This window comes from Pinus tabuliformis, chromosome 5_2 (genome assembly GCF_031772625.1).
Source record: "Pinus tabuliformis cultivar Carrire ecotype Pingquan chromosome 5_2, CPIR1, whole genome shotgun sequence".
Lineage (NCBI taxonomy): Eukaryota > Viridiplantae > Streptophyta > Pinopsida > Pinales > Pinaceae > Pinus > Pinus tabuliformis.
The window spans coordinates 824,276,025-824,300,927 of record NC_142306.1 but is presented as its reverse complement, the minus strand read 5'-3'; the positions used below and the strand labels follow the sequence as shown (position 1 = coordinate 824,300,927).

The following is a 24,903-nucleotide window of genomic DNA, read 5'->3' as shown; positions in this document are numbered from 1 at the left end:
TAAACCTTTATAAACCTAAAGTTATCAAGGGTAATGTTTAATAAAAATATTTACATGCATCACATTAATGTATAGATGCAAAATATATTTTTATATAAGTTTCTATGTCTAACACTAATATCTATAATAATAATAATAATAATAATAATAATAATAATTAACATTAATATTAATAGAGATATTAATAATAATAATAATTAACATTAAAATTAATAGAGATATTAATGTTTAATATTAACATTAACGTTGATTTACAATATTAATATTGTTATTGATGTTTCATATTAATATTAAACATCAATATGGATATTAATTAATAGACATATTAGAAGACATCTAATATAAATCTAATGCAATCACTACCTAAAATATTTCTATGCAATAGATTTGTATTGAATAAATCTATTAATATGTATGCCTATTTATTTAGGGTCCATCTCCTCGTTTTACGTCCATTGCAAAATATAAAATCTGTTACATTGATTAATATTCAATAAATCTATAACATTGATTTTATATTGCATCTATAACATTGATTTTATATTGAATCTATCACATAGATTTTACAAAAAAATATATAAAGTAGATTTTATTATGTTAAATTTATAGAAGCTAGAACATTGGTTTTATATTGAATCTATTACGTTGATTTTATATTCTAGATTCTATTACATTGCAAACCTATTATTTTATGTTGAAATTCTGTCCATTGCAAATTTATGAAATATTCTAAAATCTATTACATTAATTTTATATTAAATGAATTTATTGCATTGATTTTACTATTATAAAATATATTACTATGCAGTAGATTTATATTAAATAAATCTATTAATTTAACTAAATAACTCTATTAATTTAATTGAATAAATCTATTAGATTAAATTATACCTAAATCTATTAAAATTTAATTAAACTAATGTAGTTGGTTATATGTCAATATTGATATTCGTATAATAAACTTATATATATATATATATATATATATATATATATATATATATATATATATATATATATATCGATAGATAGATAGATAGATATAACCGTGATATTATAAATCTTAATATTAAATGCTAAATTATTATTTTTATGTTTATTCAATTGAAATAATAACTTATTTTTATTTATATAATTTTATTTAATTTAATGAACAAAATATTTTTTTATATATATAATGTAGCTGTTACTCTTGTAAAGTTAATTTTTCATGCATGAATATGCAATAAGATGCAAAAATATTTTCGAATCATAATAGATTATTGTTCAACCAATATTATCATTTTTTTCCAGTAACATTGGTTTTATATTGAATGAATCTATTACATTGATTTTATTATGCATAAATCTGTATCACTTCATGTTTAATAACATATTTTACTTCTCTAAACACCCCATCTCGGTTGTACACAACCTTCCTTGTTTCTAGGTTCCAAATCTTGTAACATCTTAAACCATCCTTATACCCAACAAAGTTGCACCTTTCATATTCACTATCCAACTTGGTTATTTTCTCCTTTGGAACATGTATATATGCATCATAGCCAAATACCCCAAGATTTGAGAGAGAGGGTTTCTTACCAGTCCATACCTCATGTGCAGTCTTATCCTCCAACATTGATGAAAGTGATCTGCTAAATAGGTAGCATGTAGTATCCAGTATCTCTCCCTATAATTCCTCCCCTAATCTAATGCCACTCAGTGATTCTTTCCTTTTCCATCAACATCTTTTTCATTCTTTCTATAACTCCATTTAGCTAAGGTGTGTATGAAGTAGTATTCTACTATTCTATACCACGCTACTTATAAAACTCTTCGAATTACTTCTTGTAGAACTCTCCAACATTATGTGTTCTTAACACCTTCATCTTCTTCTCTGTTTGATTTTACACCCAAGCCTTAAATTATTTAAACCCATTAAAAACTTTAGATTTATTCCTGAGGAAATACATCTATGTATTCCTCGAGAAGTCATCTATAAATGAGACATAGTACATATACTTACCTAGTGATCAACCTGACATAGGTCCAAACACATAATTTTGCACAAGCTCTAATCGGCATTTCTCCCTCTTAGCATCACAGTGAAAACTCACCCAATTTTTCTTCTGATATACACAATGTTAACAGAAATAAAAATCCAAAGAACAATTAGACATACCTTCTACCATGCAATATTTAAAGGCCCTTCTCTCCAATATGTCCAAGTCTTTGATGCCACATGATGGTGTATTCTCAAGAGACCACTAGATTTTCTGCTCCACTTTTAGGAACCACAAAATTGTTGCACACATCAATTACAATGCTACTTGTACAAATTTCCAATCCAAACTTCCTCATATATACGAATGATACCTGAACCATATTGCATCAATCTTTCTCGACCATTTTTTTTACACATTCATCATCCATCTTGCTTATGAAAATAAGATTTTTGGCTGATGCAGAAATGTGTTGAACACTAGGAAGTGTTCCTATCCTTCAACTTCTAAACTTCAACTCGAATTTTTTGCGTCCTATGATTCTAGTATTCCTATCATCCCATAGAAAGACATCACTACCATCATATTTCTCGTATTCACATAACGACTCCCTATGGGGAGTCATTTGAAAGTATTCACTTGAGCTAATAAACCATGCCTCATATCTACATGTGTACTTAAAGAAGAATCCAAGTACATATCCTCAAATTCATCTAAGGTGGTTTTCGCCTTTGCAGAAGGAGCATCATGAGATCCCTTTCCTTTCTTAGGATTTTTAGATCTACAATCCATTTTGTAGTGCCCTTCTTTTTCATAATTCCAACATACTTTTAAATATTCTCCTAGAGATTTATATCTCCCTCTAGATTTAGATCTCCCACTTGAGGACTTATTCCTATTTATATGTTGGTATTATCCTCTTACAAAAAAGGCACATTGATATTGGCTATCCATATTTTTCCATGAGATTATTACATCAAACTTCAAGATAATTGTATTGTTGCCTATAACAACAACTAGAGTATCCCATGAGTCTGGTAGAGAAAAAAACAAACTGATGCACTTATCTTCGTCTGAAAATTTAATATCAACAAATAACAATTGACTTACCACAATATTAAATGAATTCAAATTTTTTATCACTAAGTCTCCATCCTTCATCCTCAGGTTACACATCTTTTACTACAGGAATAGTTTGTTCATCTGAAACTTATATTAACACAAAGTCCCTAATTTATCCCACAAAGCCTTTGAGGTAGCTTCCCTTGATACATTCAACAATATTGAATCTGAGAAACACAAGTGCATTGTGCTCTTTGCCTTCCGATATAAATTTTCCCAGTATTATCATTACAATCCTATTGGTGTCATATCCGGATATACAAAAATCAACCTATCTTTTATCCTAGAACATACCCTCCATATTGAGCTTCCACAACTCAAAACTCTATCCATTGAATTTCTCGATCTTCATATTTACACTATTCATCATCTCCTTTTACCACAAGAATTGATCATGTACATCGCCCACTGTAACAAGGTCTACCACGTGCCCAAGTGAAACCCCTTAGCAACAAATGTGTCCCCTTGAAGCTGAAATAACTTTGATGCCAAATGTAGGTTATAACCTCATACAAAAATTACTTGTAAACAAATTCTTAAAAACAAAAAAAAATATACAATGGTGAGAACATAAAAAAATATACACATAGATTTTCTCTTGGAACCCAAATTAGGAAAACCATATTGATTCTTCTTTATATCCCTTTCAATTTTACAGTACATTATATACATGTCAAAGCATTCACAAACCCCAATCCATTAACCCTATATTAGAACATAAATGCAGTTCTTTTGGATGGATTTATGAAATACCATGGGCACAAAATCATCCTACCTAAAAATCCATGCTCGAAAAACATGCACAAAACCATGGCCATGTTTGCCCACCATGTTGGGTTGTGTGATATTCTTTCCACAACTAGCCCATGTAGTTAATCGGGAGGTTAGAGGAGGGGTGGAACCCCCTCTTCATTGCGCCGATTGCATAGCGGGGGGAGTCACAGGGGGTTTGAGGGATGCAGATAACTCCACTCTATGGGGTTCGGCGCAGCGCCTCAGAAAATTTTGGTTTTGGACCCTATATTAGGTTGGGTGGACCTACCTATGGTTTTGTGCATGTTTTCCGCACATGGTTTTGGACGTGATGGTTTTCAGTCCATGGTTTTGGACGCGATGGTTTTTGGTCCATGATTTTGGATGTGATGGTTTTCGGTCCATGGTATTTGATGGTTTGATAAGAAGATCCCACCATCCTCGACAAAGTCCTCCAACTTTAGCTTACCTAATTCCTACCTAGCATGGCGTCTTAACAACCCTTTCACTTGACCGGCTCTACTTGCTAAACTGATCCAGTTGGAAAAAGACTATTTGAAAAGACTCTTATCCTGCCGATATGGGAGATAGATGTAATGAAATTGCCTCCTTAATGTATGAAGTTGAGGGGTGGGACCAGATAGGTTCGGTGCAGACACAATGTTCGCTTGGTGCTATGTATTGTAACACTGAAAGGAACATAATAAAAAATCAAGCTGATGGTCCTAGTTTTGGGATCCAAGGGAAATCTCTGTGTATATGTGTTTTATGTGTTATTCTCTCACATTGTATTTTTTGTGTTTTAGAATTCATATGCAGGTAATTTATATACGGGGTTAAAACCTACATTTGGTATCAAAGTTGTTTTGGCTTCAAGGGGATGCCTTTGCTGCTGAGGGGTTTTTCTCGGGCCTATGGTAGACCCTGTTCAATGGGAGATCTGCGAGATTGATTCTGGTGGTGAAAGAAGATGGCGAGCAATAGAAAGATAGAGATCAAGAAATTTAATGGTTAGAGTTTTGAGTTGTGGAAACTCAAGATGGAGGATCTGTTGGTGGATAAAGATTAGTGGATCGCTGTAGATCCGAGTACCAAACCAATGGAAGTGTCCGATGAAGAATGGAAGAAGTTATATTGGAAGGCAAAGAGCATAATACAATTATCTATCTCAGATTCAGTATTGTTGAATGTATCAGGGGAAGCTACGGCTAAGGCTTTGTGGCAAAAGTTAGGGACTTTGTACCAATCTAAGTCTCTGGTGAATAAATTGTTCCTACGAAAAAAGTTGTATAACCTGAGGATTAAAGATGGAGACTTAGTAATAGAGCATCTGAACGCATTTAATACTGTGGTAAGTCAGTTATTATCTGTTGATATTAAAATTTCAAATGAAGATAAGTGCATCAGTTTGTTGTGTTCTCTACCAGATTCGTGGGATAGTCTGGTTATTGCAATAGGTAGCAATATAACTGCCTTGCAGTTTGATGAAATAGTCTCATCCTTGCTAACAGAGGAGATGAGACAGAAAAATATGGAGAGCCAGAATGGTGATGCCTTGTCTGTACAAGGACGGTCCCAGAATAGAAACAAAAATAAGTCATCAAGTGGGATTTCTAAATCTAGAGGGAGATCTAAGTCTCCAGGAAAACCTATAAAGGTGGTGTGCTAGAAATGTGGAAAGGAAGGGCACCACAAAAGGGTCTGTAAATCTAAAGCTCCTGACAAAGGAAATGGATCTGATGATGCTCCTTCTGTAGAGGCGAAAACCACCTCAGATGAAGGTGGGGATGTGTACTTGGCTTCTTCAAGTACACATGTAGATCATGAGGCATGGTTGATTGACTCAGGTGAATCCTTTCACTTCACTCCCCATAGACAGTGGTTCTATGAGTATGAGAAATATGATGGTGGTGATGTCTTCTTGGGGGATGACAGGAAGGCTAGAATCATTGGTCGCAAAGAAGTAAAGTTGAAGTTGCAAGGTGGAAGGGTTAGAACACTTCCGGGTGTTCTACATATTCCTGCATTAGCCATAAATATGATTTCTGTAAGCAAGTTGGATGATGCAGGTGTAAAAAAATTGTTCGAGAAGGATACCTACAAGATGGTTCAGGGGCCACTGGTACTGATGCGGTGAATTCAAATTGGAACTCTGTACAAGCTACAAGGTGACATTGTTGTTGATGGGTGCAATAGTTCTGTGGTTCTTGAAATTGGAGCATAAAATCTAGTGATCTTTGGAGAGAAGACCATGTTGTGGCACCAAAGGCGTGGAAATATTGGAGAGAAGGGCCTTCGAATACTTCATGGTAAAGGTATGGTAGAAGGTATGAATAATAGCTCTCTGCATTTTGATTTCTGTGAAAATTGTGCATATGGGAAGCAAAATCGAGTGAGTTTCCCCTCTGGTGGTAAGAGAGTGAAACATACATTAGAGCTTGTGCATAGTGATGTGTTTGGACTGGTGAAGGTTCCATCACTGGGTAAGTCTGTTTACTATGTATAATTTATAGATGACTTCTCAGGGAATACATGGATATATTTCCTTAAGAAGAAATCTGAAGTCCTTGACAGGTTTAAAGAACTCAAGGCTCTAGTGGAAAACTAGACAGAGAAGAAGATAAAGGTGCTTAGGACAGATAACAGTGGAGAGTTTTGCAGTAAGGAATTTGAAGAATTCTGTAAGAAGTGTGGTATAGAATAGCAGAAGAATACTCCATATACACCTTAGCAAAATGGAGTTCTAAAAATAATGAACAAGACATTGATGGAAAGGGCAAGAAGCATGCTCAGTGGTGCTGGGTTAGGATAGGAATTTTGGGCAGAGGCAGTGGAGATAGTATGTTACTTGATCAACAAATCACCTTCATCAACGTTGGAAGATAAAACTCCACAAGAGGTATGGACTAGTAAGAAACCATCTCTTTCACATCTAAGGGTATTTGGATGTGATTCATATGTACATGTTCCAAAGGAGAAACGGACCAAGTTGGATAGTAAATCTGAAAAGTACATCTTTATTTGGCAAAAGGATGGTCTAAAGGATTATAAGCTTTGGAACCCAGTAACAAGGAAGGTTGTGTATAGCCGAGATGTGGTGTTCCAAGAGGTGAAATATGTTATTAAACATGAATTCCAACCAAAGGAACCTGAGAAGATAGAGTTTGAGCTAAAGGAGGAAGAATCAAACTCTATAGCAGAGGAGGAATCAGGAGATGAAGAGCCACAAACTCTGGGTGTGAGAAGATAAATTCGAGAAAGAAGGTAGCCAGAAAGGTACAGTCCATCTACTTTCTATTCAAATTTTGCTTTATCTAATTATTGATGATGATCCCAAAACTGTGAAGGAAGCAGTAGATTCAGAGGATGGAAAACTCTGGAAAGAGGCCATGGTTGAAGAAATGGCATCTTTGCAAAAAATGAGGCTTGGGATATAGTGGAGTTGTCAGTTGGAAGGAAACCCATTGGCAGCAAATGGGTGTTCAAGAAGAACACAAATGCAGAAGGAAAGGTGGAGAAATACAAAGCTCGGTTGGTAGAAAAAGGTTATTACCACGTGCCGGGAATTGATTTTGGTGATATTTTTTCTCCTGTTACCAAGGTAACTTCTATTAGATTACTTTTATCTGTTGCTACTACTTTTGATTTTGAGGTAGAACAGATGGATGTGAAGACAACATTTATTCACGAGGATCTGGAAGAGGAAATCTACATGAAGCAACCTAAAGGCTTTAGGGTGAAGGGTAAGAAAGAACTAGTATGCAAGTTAAAGAAGTCTTTGTATGGGTTAAAATAGTCACCAAGGATGTGGTATTTGAAATTTGATACATTTATACGGGGACTTGGCTTCACTAGAAGCAAAGCAGATCACTGTTTATTTTAAATTAATTGGTCACATGTTATTTATTTGTTCTTGTATGTGGATGATATGTTGCTGGTTGGAAATGATTATCCAGGATTTGAAGACCCAATTGTCCTCCAAGTTCAACATGAAAGATCTTGGTGCTACAAACTATATTTCGAGCATGGAGATTAAAAGAAATCAGGCAAAGAGGAAGCTCTGGTTAAACTAGAGGAAGTATGTCAAGACAATACTATAGAGGTTTAATATGCAGTATAGTAAACCGGTGAAAGTTCTTATTCCTGTAGGTGTAAATTTATCTGCTGAGCAGTGTCCCAAGACACAAGAAGAGGAAGAGGACATGTTCCGTGTTCCATATGCATGTGCAATCGGTAGCCTGATGTATGCGATGGTCTGTACTAGACTAGACATTGCACATGAAGTGGGAGTATTGATCAGGTTTATGTCAAAACCAGGGACGAAGCACTGGACAATAGTGAAGCGGGTTCCTAGGTATTTGCGTGGCACTAGTGATTATGGTTTATGCTACCAAGGAAGACCAGGATTGGACAGAGTGTTGGATATTCGTGGCTTTGTTGATGCAGACTAGGCTTGAGATTTGGATCAGAGAATATGTACAAGTGGGTATGTGTTTAAACTATTTGGAGGTGCAATCGGTTGGACGAGTAAGAAACAATCTATAGTGGCACTATCAACTACAGAGGCAGAATACATGGCAGCCACTCATGCAAGCAAGGAAGCAGTTTGGTTGCAGAGATTGTGTTCAAGTATGGGGTTAGTACAGGGAGCTATAAGGATAGATAGTGAAAGCCAAAGTGCAATTTTCTTGGCAAAGAACCCTGCATATCATTCAAAGACAAAGCACATTGATGTTCAGTATCACTTCGTGAGGGATATGGTAGAAGAACAAAAGGTGTTGCTGGTAAAGGTGGACACTTTGAAGAATACTACAGATGCATTAACAAAATTTGTGAGCTCTGAGAAGTTGTCTTGGTGTAGAGAAACAATGGGCATTAAAGGGTTGGATAAATGACTAAGCTTTCTTGTGGCCCCCTGTGGAAAGAAAATAACAAGTGGGAGAATGTTGGGTTGTGTCCTATTCTTTCCACGACTAGTCCACGTAGTTAATCGAGAAGTTAGAGGGGGGGCGGAGCCCCACCTTCATTGTGCCAATTGTGTAGCGGGGGGAGTCATAGGGGTTTGATGGATGCAGGTAACCCCACTCTATGGGGTCCAAGGTAGCGCCCCCGAAAATTTTGGTTTTAGACCCTATATTAGGTTAGGCGGACCTACCTATGGTTTTGTGCATGTTTTTCACACATGGTTTTGGACACGATGGTTTTCGGTCCATGGTTTTGGACGCGATGGTTTTCAGTCCATGGTATTGGATGCTTCGACATGTATAAATATGTATTGTAACATTGAAAGGAACATAATGAAAAATCAAGCTGGTAGTCCTGGTTTTGGGATCTAGGGGAAAATCTCTGTGTATATGTGTTTTATGTGTTATGCTCTCACATTGTTTATTTTCTATGTTTTAGAATTCGTATGCAAGTAATTTCTATATGGTTTAAAACCTACACACCATCCTTGGGTCTATCCAACTATTATTGGGTCCGCATAAAAAAAACCTTGGGGTACTTCCCTGGACTCGTTGCAAGGGGGTTATTGCCCCTTTGCAAAGCCCCTGATAGGGGAGATAGTCGTGGAAAGAATATAACACATACCCAACATATGTAAAGACTTTATTTAAATTCATAATTGAGTTTAGTTATTTATGTAAAGAGTTTAGTAAAAGACGGACTCTAGAGTTTTGATATAGGAATCAAAGTTCAATTGTTGATCTAAGAATTGAAATTGAGAGTTTGACAAGTTGAGTTAAGGTCAAACTAAAGCCAAAGTTAAGGATAAAATGGTAAAAGGTGAAATCCAAGTTAAAATTAAATGTGTATGATCAATCTTACTCGACACCTTTATCATTGTTTTGAAACATGGGTGCATGATCTATTGTACTCGACACCCTTTGTTTATTTTGTATATTCTTCAACAAGGGAGCATGAATAATTAGCATATTAAAAATGGGAAAAGGAGGAAGAAATACAAACTATTAATCATTAATTGAACCACTATAATGAGACCTTGATGATTCTTTATAAGAGGGATAAATCAGAGAAACAAAATAATTCCATGATAGGAAAAGTTGAAAAACTAAGATCGAGATATAATGAACTTCATCATGAATATAATCGTTTCACTACCAAACTCATCATCACATTAGAACAAATATTGACATCATTAGATCAATGGGTAGATGATATTTTCAAAATTAAGGATCAAAAGGAAAAATTAATAGAATCATTGCATCAAGAATTAGTCGCAAAACAAAGTGTATTGTTAGAACATAAAAATGAAGTGAAAGATTTAAATCAAGAGAACACCAAGCATGATGCATTTTTTGATGTTAGTGACCTGATTTGAAAGAATAACAGTTCTATTGATACTTGCCTTTTGATTGTTGATGATGTACATATGGTTTTTCTTTTTTTATAAAGTTGGAGATGATGAACTAGGTTACCTTGAGAAGCACAAAAAAATAATTAGTGCCAAACTTTTAAATGAAATGGCTTATGATGGAACGAGTTTAGGAAAAAGAAGTCAAGGAATTCAACAGGCCATAAAATTATATGTAAGGACAAAAAATAAAATCCTAGGTTATGTATATGTAAGGCCAAAGAATGAAATCCTAGATTATGAAGGTCAAAGAAGCAATGTAACTAGCAAATGTGTACAAGAAGAAACATTTAAAACATGTGAGGCGTCTATAAATAGAAATACAAAAATCAAATAGAAAAGCAAGAACAAGTTTGCAGTTATTATGGAAGAAAAGGACACGTAGGAAATAAATGGAAATATACATATTAGTAATGTTTGTGGTCTTATAACTCATGATTATCATACCCATAACAATAAGGACATATCAAATCCTTATGTAAAATTACAATGTAGTTGTATTGATGTGAATGGATGGTAGAAAGTTAGTTTTATGTTGAAAATATTATAGAAGGTCAAGTCTTCAAATGTACAACAATATCCCCCATACAAGAGTCATGAGTAAGTTGGTCCCCCAAAATGTTAGTTGTCATTAACGAAATAGTTTTCATTTTATTGAATCATTTCTAGGGTGAAATAAAGTATGAGTGTTTTTATATTGGTTTTTGGCACACAAAAGACCATTTCTCAATGATAGATGGAGGTTTGTGGTCAATCAAAACCACTTGATGTAATGAATGGTTCATGGTAAGTTGAACCACCTTAAGATTAAGTGTGAGTTAAGAAAACTTTGTGTATGATATAATGGTTAAAGAAATCCATAGAAAACCCATGGGTAGGTCAAGGGTAAGCTAATGAAATCCTTGATATGAAAATGATGAAGTCGAGATGAATGACTCAATATCTAGAATTATCAAAGAAAGATGCAATACATGTTGACATAGAAAGAGAATGACACTTGAAGATAAATATGATGAAGAAGATGAAATATGACGCAAAGTAGAGAAGGCTAAAGTTGTGACAACTCAATACATCGAGATTGAATCATAAGTATTCATTGGTGGGGAGTATGAAGGAATAACTTATACTTATGGTATGATTATTATATGGTGAAATTATTAATAATGGATGTAGACTTACTCTAAAATTCAATTGTATGACCAAACATGAGGATAATGAGAGAAGTAAGGGATTGAATCACAAGAAATCAACTCACACATATTTGGAGATATTGATGAAGATATTGTGGGGATAGTTATGGAGGTTAGCCATATTCAACTTTTGTTATGGGCACCTCAATTCTATATTACCAAGTTTCATGTAATGTATTGGAATTTCTTAGGATGTGTTTACTATTGTTGTAAATTAATACAATGTGATGTTTGATGGATATTTTTTTGTTTATATGTGCAATTATCTGTGTATATTTTTTTGGACACCATTTTATATAATGAAAACTTTCTAACAATGTGAAAATTGTCCTGATCATAGCTTATGTGTGAAGCTATTCCTCATGCAAAGTGATAACCATGATACCAATTAGACAACATGTTATCCCATTACTCGTACATGTAGAGATAGTAAATTATGTGGGCTTTGAATATGATCATTCTAGCAGTTAGAAAAGCTAACACTAATTAAGTGTTGAGATATGAAAAAATCCTAAACCCAAATGTCCATTCTACAAAGAGAGTGATGGAATTCCATTCTTTTAGTATCTTACTTGTTTGATTGTTGAGCAAATCATCTTCAAGTGGGATTTGAGAACATAAAGAAAAAGGATCAAAATTTTGCAACAAGTCTCACCAACTCCATAGTATCAAACACAACTCCATAATGAATTCTCTTATATTTGTACTTCCATTTCATTAGTGTAGAAAAGGCATCATAGCATAGGCTTCACTTTTTAAGTGGCTTTTTTTTAGTGATCTCACTTTCAACATAATTTTTTTGTTAAATTAATTTTCATGAAATAATTTTTATATTCAGATATGGAGATGATGTATTCATTTATTAATGTATTATAATAATTATAAAATTTAAATTTTCATAAAATATAAAATCTATTATAATAAATTATTTCTATTAAATATCCATAACAGTTTAAAAATAATTAAAAGTCTATTATAAAACGAATTCCAATAAAATATCAAGTAATCTATTATAAGAAGGTATTCCAATAAAATATCCACACCACGTTACAGATCATTCACCCTCATTAACCCTACCAAACACACATAGTCCAAAGGAAATTAACATTACCGGACTCGAATAGTCGAAAAGACATTAACACTGAAGCCTTTCACTATGAACTTGATAATCGATCATTATAATTAAAAAATCCTCATGATTTTAAGTTCGGCCCGGTTGTCTTCTTAACACATACATGGTGCTTTTGACGTTAAATTGGGTTAAGATTTCATGATTTTTTATCGATTGATCATGCCTTCAACCGATCTTCCTCTTTCAAATATAATTATGCTGGGCTATTAGGCATTTGCATATGGCTAACATTTTTGAAATTCAATACTTATAAGCATATGATGGCACATATTGTGATGGAACACTCCATGAAGACGGCTGAAACCCTTCTTCATAGACATACATGAAACACTTCTTCATAGGCTGGACTGATGCGCTTGAGGTTTCCACGTGATGAAGTTGGATAAAATAAGGTACATCATTCCTTGATGTTGAGGTCGACGATGAAAGAATCGGGCTAATAGCAGTGATTATGTTAGTAGGTGTGTGAAGAGGACAAAATTTTAGATTAGAACCATTGAACTTAGTTGGCATCTACACGATTGTGCCGGTCTTCTATTTCGTTTCTTTAGATACTTGCAAAACGTCAAAAAGATTACACTAATAGTGATGGCATCTACACGATTGTGCCGCTCTTCTATTTCGTTTCTTTAGATACTTGCAAAACGTCAAAAAGTTTACACTAATAGTGATGACAACCATTTAGATCTTTGCAAACGGTCAAAGGTTTACAGTAAAAGTGATGACAACTAAGGTAATCGTGTAGATGCCATCTAAGGTCAATGTTTATGTCAAAGGTTTACAGTAAAAGTGATGACAAGTAAGGTAATCGTGTAGATGCCATCTAAGGTCAATGTTTGTAATGTAAACTCTTTACTTCTTCAAATACCCACTAACATAACCAGTGTTATTACCGTGATTCTTTAATCATCAACCTCAACATCAAGGAATGATGAACAATACTTTATTTAAATTTATCACGTGGAAAGCTCAAGTAAATCAGTCCATTTCAACCTTCCATGTATGTCTATGAAGGAGTGTTTCAGCTGTCTATATGTGCCATAGACATAGTAACCCATGTTATATACTTAGAATTATTGATACGTAAATATGTTAACCATGTGCCAATGCCCATAGCTCAGCATAATTATAAGTATTGATGTATAAAGATGTTAGCCATGTGCAAATGTTTAGAGCTCAGCCTAATTTGCAGAGACGGCATCTGCAGGATTGGACCTGCCTTCTATATTTCAAGAAAATGAAGCAAAATAATAAAGTGTTTACCATTAACAAACACCTTATGATCGGAATTTTTATTTAAAATTTCTTGCCTCATTTTCTTCCTTGCTGACCTAGCTCATAATCCTTCAACAATCATGGTAATGAAAGTGAAGCTGGTTATGTTTTAGGTATTTGCAAAAGGTCAAACGTTTATACTACATTGCAGATATGGTTGGACAGGTTTTCTATTTCAAGATAATAAAACAAGAAATAATAAAAGATTTCACCCTTGCCTGTCAGCTTAGTCTCCCAAATTTCTTTCAAGATTTACGGTCTCATTTTATACCTTATTCAGGTAACCCATGAGCTGTCAATAATGTAAGTAGGTTGCCACTGATATACGCCAACACTTCTGTGATTTGTAGTCCATCAATCTTGTATGTGAACCATCGGATTCGATAAGGATGACCATCCATATCTGTTGGGTTAGGTTATTTTTTAGTTCCTCAGCGTTTGGTGATGGAACTTAATCGGTCAAGTTAACCCCACCAAAACTGAGGAACGTTTGAAAATTATATATATATATATATATATATATATATATATATATATTCTTGCCGAGCAACAACGGTCTCTGGTAAAGTTACTTCAGCATATGGAGAGCCGCAGATGTTGGTACAAACAACATGGTGATGTTTTGTTGGTGGTACGTTTCAAAATGATATATATAAAGCTTTCCAAGAAACCCCGTGTATGTAATAGTTTTTCAGCATTGGGATGGCCGCAGATATGTCTACAGCCAGCATGGTAATGCTCTTAGGGAGCAGGTTTGGACATTTCACCAACACACTGTTTCTTGACACTTTTATCATTGTTTGGAAGGATGGGCGTATGATCGATTGTATGGACAGGCTGTGTTTACTGTGTTATTCATTAGGTTGAAAAAATTAATATATTAAAAATTGGCAAAGGAAGAACAAAATTACAAATTATTAATCATGAAATTGAACTCCTACAACAAAACTTTTTGATGATACTTTGCAAGAGATTGATAGATTATAGAAACAAAATAATTTTATGATATGAAAAGTTGGGGAACTTAGTTCAAAAGATTATGAACTCTATCATGAATTCCTGAGTTTCACTATACAACACATCAACACTTTAGACGAAATATTAACATCAATAAATCTTTGGGTAGATAATATTTTCAAATTCAAAATAACAAATTAATAACAAATTAATAGATCATTTCAATAAGAATTAGTGACAAAATAAAATGTTTTGTTAGAACTTGAAATGATGTGAAACAATTAAATGAAAAGAAATCGAAGTATGATACAGATTGTGATACTAGTGACCTCGTTCAAAAGTCTTATACTTGTCTTTTGATTGGTAATCATGTACATACATCTATTTCTTGTTATAATACTTGGAGTTGATAAAGTTGATGATGCTAAACTAGGTTACTTTGAGAACCACTCAAGAGGAATTGGTGCCAAAATTTTAAATAAATTGGGTTATGCTGTAAAGTGTATAGTCAAAAGAGGCCAAGGAATTAAAAATCCCATGCAAGTATATTTAATACCAAAAAATGAAGGCTTATGTTATGAAGGTAAAACAAGCAATGCAACTAGCAAATTTGTGAAAGGAGAAACATTGATAAGAGGTGAGCCATCTACAAGTAGCAATACAACAAATAAAATGCACAAGCAAGAACAAATTTGTAGTAATCGTGGAAGAAAATAATATGTACGAGATAAACTTTGGAATATGCATCCTTGGAATGTTTTTGATATTACAAGTCATGACCATCATAAGTGTTGGAATAAAGAAATATCAAATCTTTATATAAAAGTTCAATGTGATTGGATAGAAGTGAATGGATAACAAAAAGTTAGTTTTATGTTGAAATGATTTTTCAAGGTCAAGTCTTCAAATGTACAATAATATCTCCCATGCAAATTTCATGAGTCATTTGGTCCACCAAAATGTTAGTTGTCATTAAGGAAATAATTGTTAGTTTATCAATTCATTTCTTGAGTCAAATAAAGCATGTGTATTTTTGTATTGGTTCATTGTACACCAATAGCCACTTTGTAATGAGAGATGGAGGTTTGTGGTCAAGAGAAACCACTTCATTTAAATAATGGTTTGTGGTAAATCTAACCACTTTGATGTAAGGGTGGGTTAAGAAAACTCTAACTAGCAATTGCACCACATGTTGCAAAGGAAACCCGTAATGCGGTAGCATGGGAAAGAGTAGCATAAATGTGGCTCATCTAGATTCCAAAATCCTCGACCCATTTTCTCAAGAGTCCTCAAATGTTTTTAATTTTTCTACTTGGTCCTATTTAGGATTTTCAACATCGTTTCCTTCTAAAGAATCAACTCTTCTTGATAAGTTTCCTTTGGCCTACTTTTCTTCTTACATATCCTTGAAATTTAATAAATGGCACTTGAGAGAGGCTTCTTATGTTTTTAATTTTGCTACTTGGTCCTATTTAGGATTTTGAGCATGGTTTCCTTTCAAAGAACCAACTCTACTTGATAAGTTTCCTTTGGCCTACTTTTCTTCTTCCATATCCTTGAGATCTAAATGAATGGCACTTGAGATAGGCTTCTTGACATCTGTGAGGTTCCATGATTTTTCATTGCACTTGTCATGTTTATGAGGGAAAATGGATTCCACACATTCAACATTATTCTTTCTCAAGGTCCTTTGTAAGGTTGGAAACTTTTCTTCACCATGTATCCTTTCTTTTGTATGCTTGAATTTGATACAAACAATTGTCATTAACTCCTTTAATTGTGCGAAATTAATCAATTTTCCCCTAATTATGTCATGTTGAGTAGAAAAATTAGAATTTGGATATTTAGTTGTATGTCACCACCAAAACTCTTCCTTATTTGATTGGTTATGTTTCATTTGTTTCTTCTCAACGAGATTACTAAGCATGTGAATTCTTGACAAGGGATCATTTACATGACTAAAACACAACATGGTGCAGATTTCATATCGACAAGTCTCTATTGAAATCCAAAGCCACTCAAGATCTTATTGGTTTTATTTTCTATATTTCCACCACCGATCCAACGCTCCATTTTGCCTTCCTCCACGCTGAGATCCAACAAAAGAATTCATGGCACCCATGTATATAATTGCAAGAAGCCACAACAACACCCTCAATTCCTCAAGACAAGATTCAAACTAAAGACCACCACCAGAAATAACACATAGTCACTTATAGATCCCATAGTAGAGAATAGCTTTGAACTTAGGGTAGGATGGACACCCTCCTTTATAAACATGGAAAAAATGGGTGTTGCGAATAATAAAATACCACTCTTGTCGTATCACATCCTGGAGAAGTCAGAATGTCATAATCTGCCAGTGATCTCTCTAGCACATAAATGAACAGGAGTCTTATGAAAGAACACACAAGAACATGCCCTGTAGTAAATATTTTTAGTTTCCTTGAAGGGTTTATCTCTCAAAAATGATATGTTTCATTCAACACTGAGAATCCCTATAAGAGAAATTCTCTTTTGGAGAAACCATTAAGAAACCCTTAAGCCATCAAGAAATTGTTTTGCAACAAGCAACTTTAACTTTTAGTTTTTTCTTAACTATTAACTATTCATTTGATGGCCTAAAAATCTTCAATCTTCTGAGATTCCATCTAATAGTGCAGAATAATACACAGTGGTAGCTCGAGGAGTTGTTTTCAAAGAAGAATGCCTTACTGCGTAACAAGCTAAGGTGTTAAATGATCATAGCAAGGGAAGGTAGTTGGAATGCAGTGAAACAATTTATAATGATTATCATGGTGCAAGACACAAAAATGTTCATTTTTATAATGATTACCATAGTGTCTGATAGACATATGTTCCATCTTATAATAGTCAGAACATTTTGTTTCTTCGCTTCTCCACTGTAATTGGAATGCATTTAAACAAGTTGCAACTTCATTATGGTAACTATTGGTTGAGTCCCTGATCTCTGGTTGCCTCATGTAAATTTTTATTAATGTTAACCAAGATTTTATTATTCACGTTTGTTCCTTGAACGAGACATTGTTATGTTTTATATGTTGCTTCCTTTCTACATCTCGGTTCTTGCTTCGTCCAACATTAATAAGTGTTAAGGGATTTTTGATTCGATTGTTTATTATCTTAAATTTGAAAAAAAAAGGATGACAAATGGATGCTTATGCCTACTTACTATCCAGATATGTTTATGGAGGTTTGTGCCCTTTTGTATGAGAGAATATTATTTTGTTCCAACTATTACCATTCTCACTAAGTTTTTTTGTTCCAACCAACCCTATAGAGTTGAGGATGCCTATATCAACTGTGGTTATATGATCAGTCTAGTGTTTTTTTGTGGCTATTTAGTTTGAAGCTTGTTGAACATCATACTCTATAAATACTAAACAAGTTGGCGCTTACCGAACAAAATAATTATCTCGACAACTAGAAAATGTGAAAGTTTTTCTATAGATTGTGTGGCACAGGTTTATAAACATTTTGTGGCCTTACAACTTTCTAAATAATTTGCGGCTAGTATTTCTAAGAGTTTGCTGACAAGTTATATATTGATTTGGAAATAACAACAATTTAAAATATTTATGAAAAATTCTAATGTTGGGGTTTTAATCAAACTTAATATCTTATTCTCCCTTGTGCATGGCTTAATATCACATTTACCTATGTACTCTTTGCATGAAAACCAAGTTGTAAGATAAATAGTTGTAGAGACCGAAAGCTTCTTCGCAATGCTTTTGGTCATTCCATCTTAAACCTAAGAAATTAAACCCTTTTTTATCTCTCTTATCCTTTTTAATTTTATTTTAAATAATAAATTTACAAAATTTCAAAAACTTATAATAAACTATAAAATTTCAAAATAATTAAACTTTTTAAATAAAATTGTATGTTTTTATAAAATTAATATAAATATTTTATTTTAGTTTAGTTTTTTTTACAATATCATTAACCTATTATAGTTATCTTTCTAGTGTTAAAAATATCTTAAAGTTTATTAACTACAAAATACTCATACGTAACAACCTCGTATCCATTGAAATGTTTGGTGAAAAGGTAGAAATATTGTAACCATTGAATTGCTTGGTGAAAAACCATTGAAATGCTTGGTGAAAAGGCAATAATTTGAGTGTGCTAAAATCCTCGACATGCGGCTCAAGGTGATGAAACTTTTCAGCATGCGGATGAAAGTGATGAAACTTGTGAAATCACTTGCAAGGTAGCATATCCCTAGCCTAAAATGCAAAAGTCTCAGCGCGCATAAGGACTATTGGGGAAAGTTTGTGAAAGCACCTTTAAGCCAAATGATCATGATTATCGAATGGAAAATTCTCAATCCAAGCAAGGATTCTCCGCTCAAGCAAAGATGTTGGCCCACAAAATTGTTGAAAACAAATATGTTGTTTTGCTTTTGAAAATAAAAAATCAAGACAATAAAAGTGGATTAATGGTTATTTATTTGTATTTTGTCTTTATAAAATAAATTTAATAGGTAATTTTAAATATGTATGATATCATTAATGTCTATGTGAAATAAATTCATATTTATGTGTATATAATGAAATATATCACTTTGAAAATATAATTCCTAGGTCTGATGCTTTTTAAGTAAAGGATATGAGTTGTTTAAATGTAGATGCTTCCTAGATTAGCATGTGTTTGAGGAATTTTCTCAACCAAGTGATTGTGTGTCCAACATAGTCAATCTTGGAACAACATTTCATGTATGTAACATTGTTTGATCAATCATAATGTGCTCTTATATAATATCTTGTGTATATCTATTAAACATATATTTACAATATAAGCACATATTGCGTGCTGACTATACTCTAATATAAAGATAATGTGGGCACTTACTACTTCAAAGATGGGATATTTGGACATGCTACAAAAAACTTATGTCTATCCTAATTCACAACATGAAATCCCAAACAATGCACCATGAACCAAAAGGATGAAACTCACATACTCACTCATAGGCCCACATGAACCAAAAGGATGAAACTCACATACTCACCTATAGGCCATTTATATAGATAGAGTAATTAGATTAAATATCGTTTTAGTTTTTTAATAAAAATAATAAAAGTGATATAACTTCTTTTTGTTTAATTTTGAAGCTTCCAATTCATGTATCTTATATATTATTATTGCTTGAAATATTAAAATCCTCCCATATCCTTAATTAAAAATAAAAGTGGGTTCAAATTTGTTTTATTACTTAAAAAATACTCGTTCAATCCAAATGATCAAGTTAAAATTTAAGATCAATTTTTTATCTTGAATATTTTTCCTAAATCCTTAATTAATTTCACAATAAAAAACATTATTCAATATAATTATTCTTGAATGGAGGATGTTTGGGTTGAGGAGTGACCATGTAGATGGGGTGGACTTAGAGGAGATTTTATTTGGTTTTATGTGAGTATGTAGATTTTTGCATCTTAAAATACTTCATAATCTTCTAAATGGTATGGGGAAACTTAAATTCACTATCGTTAGAGTCAATATTTATGTCTTTGAGGTTCCCATATAAAGTTCTCATATGAAAATATTTTAATACGAAAAAAAAAAAAGTTATCTCCTTGAAGGGTCTATCTCCCAAAAATGATATTTTGCATTCAGCACTGAGAATCTCTATAAGGGAAATGAATCCCTATAAGAGAAATTAATACATATTTTTTTTCCCAATAATTTCCACACTTATTGATTGAGATGAATAATTTCCAATATATATACTTATTAATGAATAATTTCCACACAAAAGCTATGATTGAGATGATTTTCTCATTGTTGGAAAGCTCTCATTGCATAAAATGTTCAAACTATTGGTATTATAAGCAACTAGAAACAAATATACACACAAACTTTAAATATAAACCATCAAATATTACATTGTATTAATTTACAATAATAATATACATACCCTTACACACAAACTTTAAATATAAACCATCAAATATTACATTGTATTAATTTACAATAAGAATATGCATACCCTTACACACTCCAATACATTACATAAGGCTTCCTATATAGAATTGTGGTGGGTATAACAAATTTATAATATGGATAATTAGTTCAATTATCTCCATGAATATCTTCTCAATATCTCTACGAATATGTCCACAAGTATTTGAGTCGATCTACATCTCTAACTTCCCTCATTATGATTCTCAAACTCGGTCATTAGTAGACTTCGAGACTATGTCTACTTTCATTACTAATAATTTTGTCATATCATCATGATATCATAAGTGTGAATTATTCCTTCTAATCCCCCTTAATGAATACTTATTATTCAATCTTGATGTCAATATACTATAAATAGGTTCCTCGTGATTGGACCAAATCATGGCAAAGGTAGCCATAATACAAATTACAAAAAGAACAATAATTTCAAGTTGGTTATTGTCTTCAGTAATTTGTAACAGTCGAAGAAAGAAGTACATGTAACAAGAATGGTGATAACTTCACCAAACATAACTTCACTGATGTGTCATGCCTTCACGAATTACTTGTACTTGAGCAAGAATGGTGGCCGAGCCCTCTCGCTGACTTGGACAAGATGTTAGGTTTGATGGATTACAATTATTAGTCCACTGATTGTTTATCTGCTCGATGGTACTTAGGGAGATGGGTCTGCATGTGACCGCGTACTTCTGGCTGGTTGGAACAGAACACCTGTCCTTTTCTCGTTTTTGGTTCTCCCGCTCAATGTGTAACCCTAAACCCTACTTGGCTCAATAATGCTTTCGTTTGATGAGGAGGTGGCTCTTGTGCGACTGTATGCTGGTTGTTTTTCTCCTGAGGTTTGTGAACTCATCGTTCTAGTTCGATGCTAGTTCTCTGGATTGTAATTTTTTCTCTGGTAAGTTTTGGTTGCTCTGTTACACTGTTCGAAGGGTTTCCTGCTTGTTTTTTTCTCATTTGATAGTTCTCTGGTCATTTTACAATGCTCTACGACTGTGGGTGTTAGACACTGTAACACTATAGTTTTATTCTTTGTTGATCGCTGCTAACATTCTGGAATTCCTGGTTATGTTTGTGTTTGTTGGCTTTACTGTTCACCTGGTTTCATTGTCTGTTGCACCCTCAGGTAGCGGCCATGAGGTGACCTTGCTCTCGGCCTTGGTTCGTCGGTTATGTAGGTATGTTCTCTTTCTACGATTCAATGTCTTTCTGCTTCTCTTTCAGTTGCTAACAATGCAGCGCCTTGTGGTTAGGGTTGCCTATACTTCTACTACCAGTTGTGGTTTTTTCTATGACATTTTCGAACCATTCCTTCCTGGTAAGCGAAATTAATTTACAGTAACCCTCTTCTCATTTCTTCTCCGGACATCGTGGCTTCAACTCGTTTACTAATCTTGTTACTGTGGATAATTGCAGGTGGAGAAAATTCATTGGACACCAACTTCAGCTCCTCTGGCACTCCACGGGACCGGGTAGGGTCTTTCCATGATCTCACTGGACTGTTGTTTTGTTAGGTTGCAATTGTTAGTAGTTTGTTTGTCTGGTTGTAGGTTTTCGTTGTTGTAGCTCTAAGTTGAAAGTCTGACTCTGTAATTAAATTGAGGGTTTGTAACCCAAGTGTGCTTCCAGGGTTTGTTCCTGGGTACTCAGCCTTCGCTCTGTTATTGTCTTTTTGACTTTAACTTAATAATATGCTCAGGGTTTTGTAACCATTCCTTTGCTCGCCTTGTGTTGGAATCTCAATGTAAATATCTTTTTTTGGTTGGTTGCTTAGTTTGTTTGTTATATGGTTGTAGACTTAGCAATGAATTTTCCTTTTTACTCTTATGAAAAGAATGACAGTCTTGTTTTATGAAATGGTGAGTTCGTTACCTAGTCATGCGTGTAGGCTTGGCGCTTCTAGACTCTGTACTTTATGTTTTGAAACCCTCTGTTCTCTGGCTTTTGCTTTCGTCCAATTCTAAGCCTCTACTCTCAGTTCTCTTGGATTCCAGTCGCTTAAACTTCTTGCCTTTTCTTGGTCTTATGGTCTGTCATGGCATTCATTCAACACAGGAACGTTTTCTCTTACATTCTAGAATGTAATCAGTGTTTTGTTTTGAATTTCACTCAACAAATTCAGTTAGGAGCATGAAAAAGAATGATTTGTACATGGAAATCAGACTACTGTAGAATAATATTTCTTCAATGCTTTATTGCTCTTATGTTAAAGGGGGAATCAACCCTCACAATGATTGTCCTGTTTTCTTTTATATGACTTGCTAAACAGTTTTAGAAAACTATTCACAGTTACATATAGTTATTCCAAAAACTGTCAATTTTCCTGTATCTAATTCTAAAATTAATTAAAAAGGAAAAACAAAGTTTTGTTTTTTTTTTCTATAATTAAGTAAAACAAAACCCCTCAATGAAAAGACAAAACAAAAATTGAAATTGATGAAATTTGGGAATAAATACAAACAATTTAGGTACGATGACCTGCCAACCATCCAACTTATAACCCGTAAGACAAACACCTGCCTTCTTGTTTACTCTAAGCTGGATGCTCCTAGATCAGGCTCCCAGGGTAGCAAAAAGTCATGGCTCCATTTCATGAGTTCCTCAATATAATAGATTGCTCGTTGTACCTGTGTCGCGTCCAGCCACAAACTGTCCTCAATGGGATGGTTCTTCCACTTGACGAGGTACCAAAGGTACTCTTTCCTACGAGTGCGTTTGGCCACCAGTGCATCGAAAATTCTATTGATCTCAAGGGGCTGAACCATAGGCATTTGCCTCATCCAAGAACTATCTTCAACCTGGGTGTCCCATCCTAGCTTTGCTGCACTATCGTCTTCAAGACCTGTAGTAAATGGAAACAGATCTGCCACAATGAAGATGGGCGATATGCCTATCCCTAGTGGCAACTATATTTCATAAGCATTGATAGAGAAGTTATGAAGAATTTTGCAGGGGACAATCTTCTTGTATTTCAGCTTGTTATATTCACCTCTAGGAAAACGTTCTTTGCGTAAATGTGCAAGGACTTCGTTCCCTACATTAAACTGTACTTCCCGCCGCTTTAAATCTGCATGTTGTTTATATCTCTGGCTATTTTCCTTCAATTTCAGTTTTACTTGCTCGTGTAAGTCATTCATTGCCTTGGCGAAATCTTCTCCGTCAGCACTCCTTCTTTCTAATTTTCCCAGATCTCGTAGCTCATGCACTCTGTGAGGATGCATGCCATACAAAATCTGAAAAGGACTGTAACCTGTGATGCGATTTGGTGAATCGTTATAAGCGAATTTTTCCTGAGCAAGCACATAATCCCACATCCGTGAAATCTCTCCAACCAAACTTCACAGCAAGTTTCCCAAGCTCCTATTCACCACCTTCGTTTTCCTATCATTTTTTCGGTGATAAGCTGAGCTGAAATTCAACTGAGTGTCCAATTTCTTCCACAGGGTGTGCCAAAAATGCCCAATAAATTTCATATCCCTGTCCAAGCTAATGGACCTCGGTAAGTCATGCAACCTGACGATCTCCGTGAAAAACAAGTGTGCTATGTGAGTGACATCACTGGTTTTTCGGTAAGGAATAAAATGCGCCATTTTAGAAAACTAGTCTACTACCACCAGAACCGAGTCAAAACCATGTTGCATTCTTGGTAGACCCAAAATAAAATCCAAGCTGATTGAGTCCCACGATCTACTTAGAATAGGCAGTGGCGTGTAGAGTCCTGCATTTTGGCTGTGTCCCTTCGCCAGTTGGCACACTTTACACCTAGTTACATATTGTTGCACGTACTGTCGCATATTTGGCCAGTAATAAAAGTGTCCTACCTGTTCTAATGTTTTGTCTAAGCCGAAATATCTGGCTAGACCTCCAATGTGCTTCTCCCGAATGATATTCTCTCTCATCGAACAATTGGGAATGCATAATTTCCCTCCTTTAAACAATGGTTTCTCCTGCAAATTATCATCCAACCATGGACTATTATTTCTCAGCAAAGGACTCTAACAGGCTTCATAAGCCTCCTTGAAGTCTGTGTCAGTCTAATACAAGTCTTTCAAATGCTCAAATCTTAGCACTTGTATCATACTCTCCTGCAAGAGCAATGCTTTTCTACTCAATGCATCTGCCACCTTG

General features: G+C 34.2%; 1 protein-coding gene across 1 annotated transcript; it reads right to left on the bottom strand.

Annotated features, from left to right (window-relative positions):
* Window positions 1-23,303: 23,303 nt before the first annotated feature.
* LOC149161840 (uncharacterized) lies at window positions 23,304-24,089 on the bottom strand. The gene is made up of 2 exons (XM_089435018.1): window positions 23,765-24,089; window positions 23,304-23,671 (listed from the first exon to the last, which is right to left on the bottom strand). The coding sequence occupies exons 1-2, from the start codon at window positions 24,087-24,089 to the stop codon at window positions 23,304-23,306; spliced, it is 693 nt and encodes a 230-aa protein (XP_089291144.1).
* Window positions 24,090-24,903: the final 814 nt, after the last annotated feature.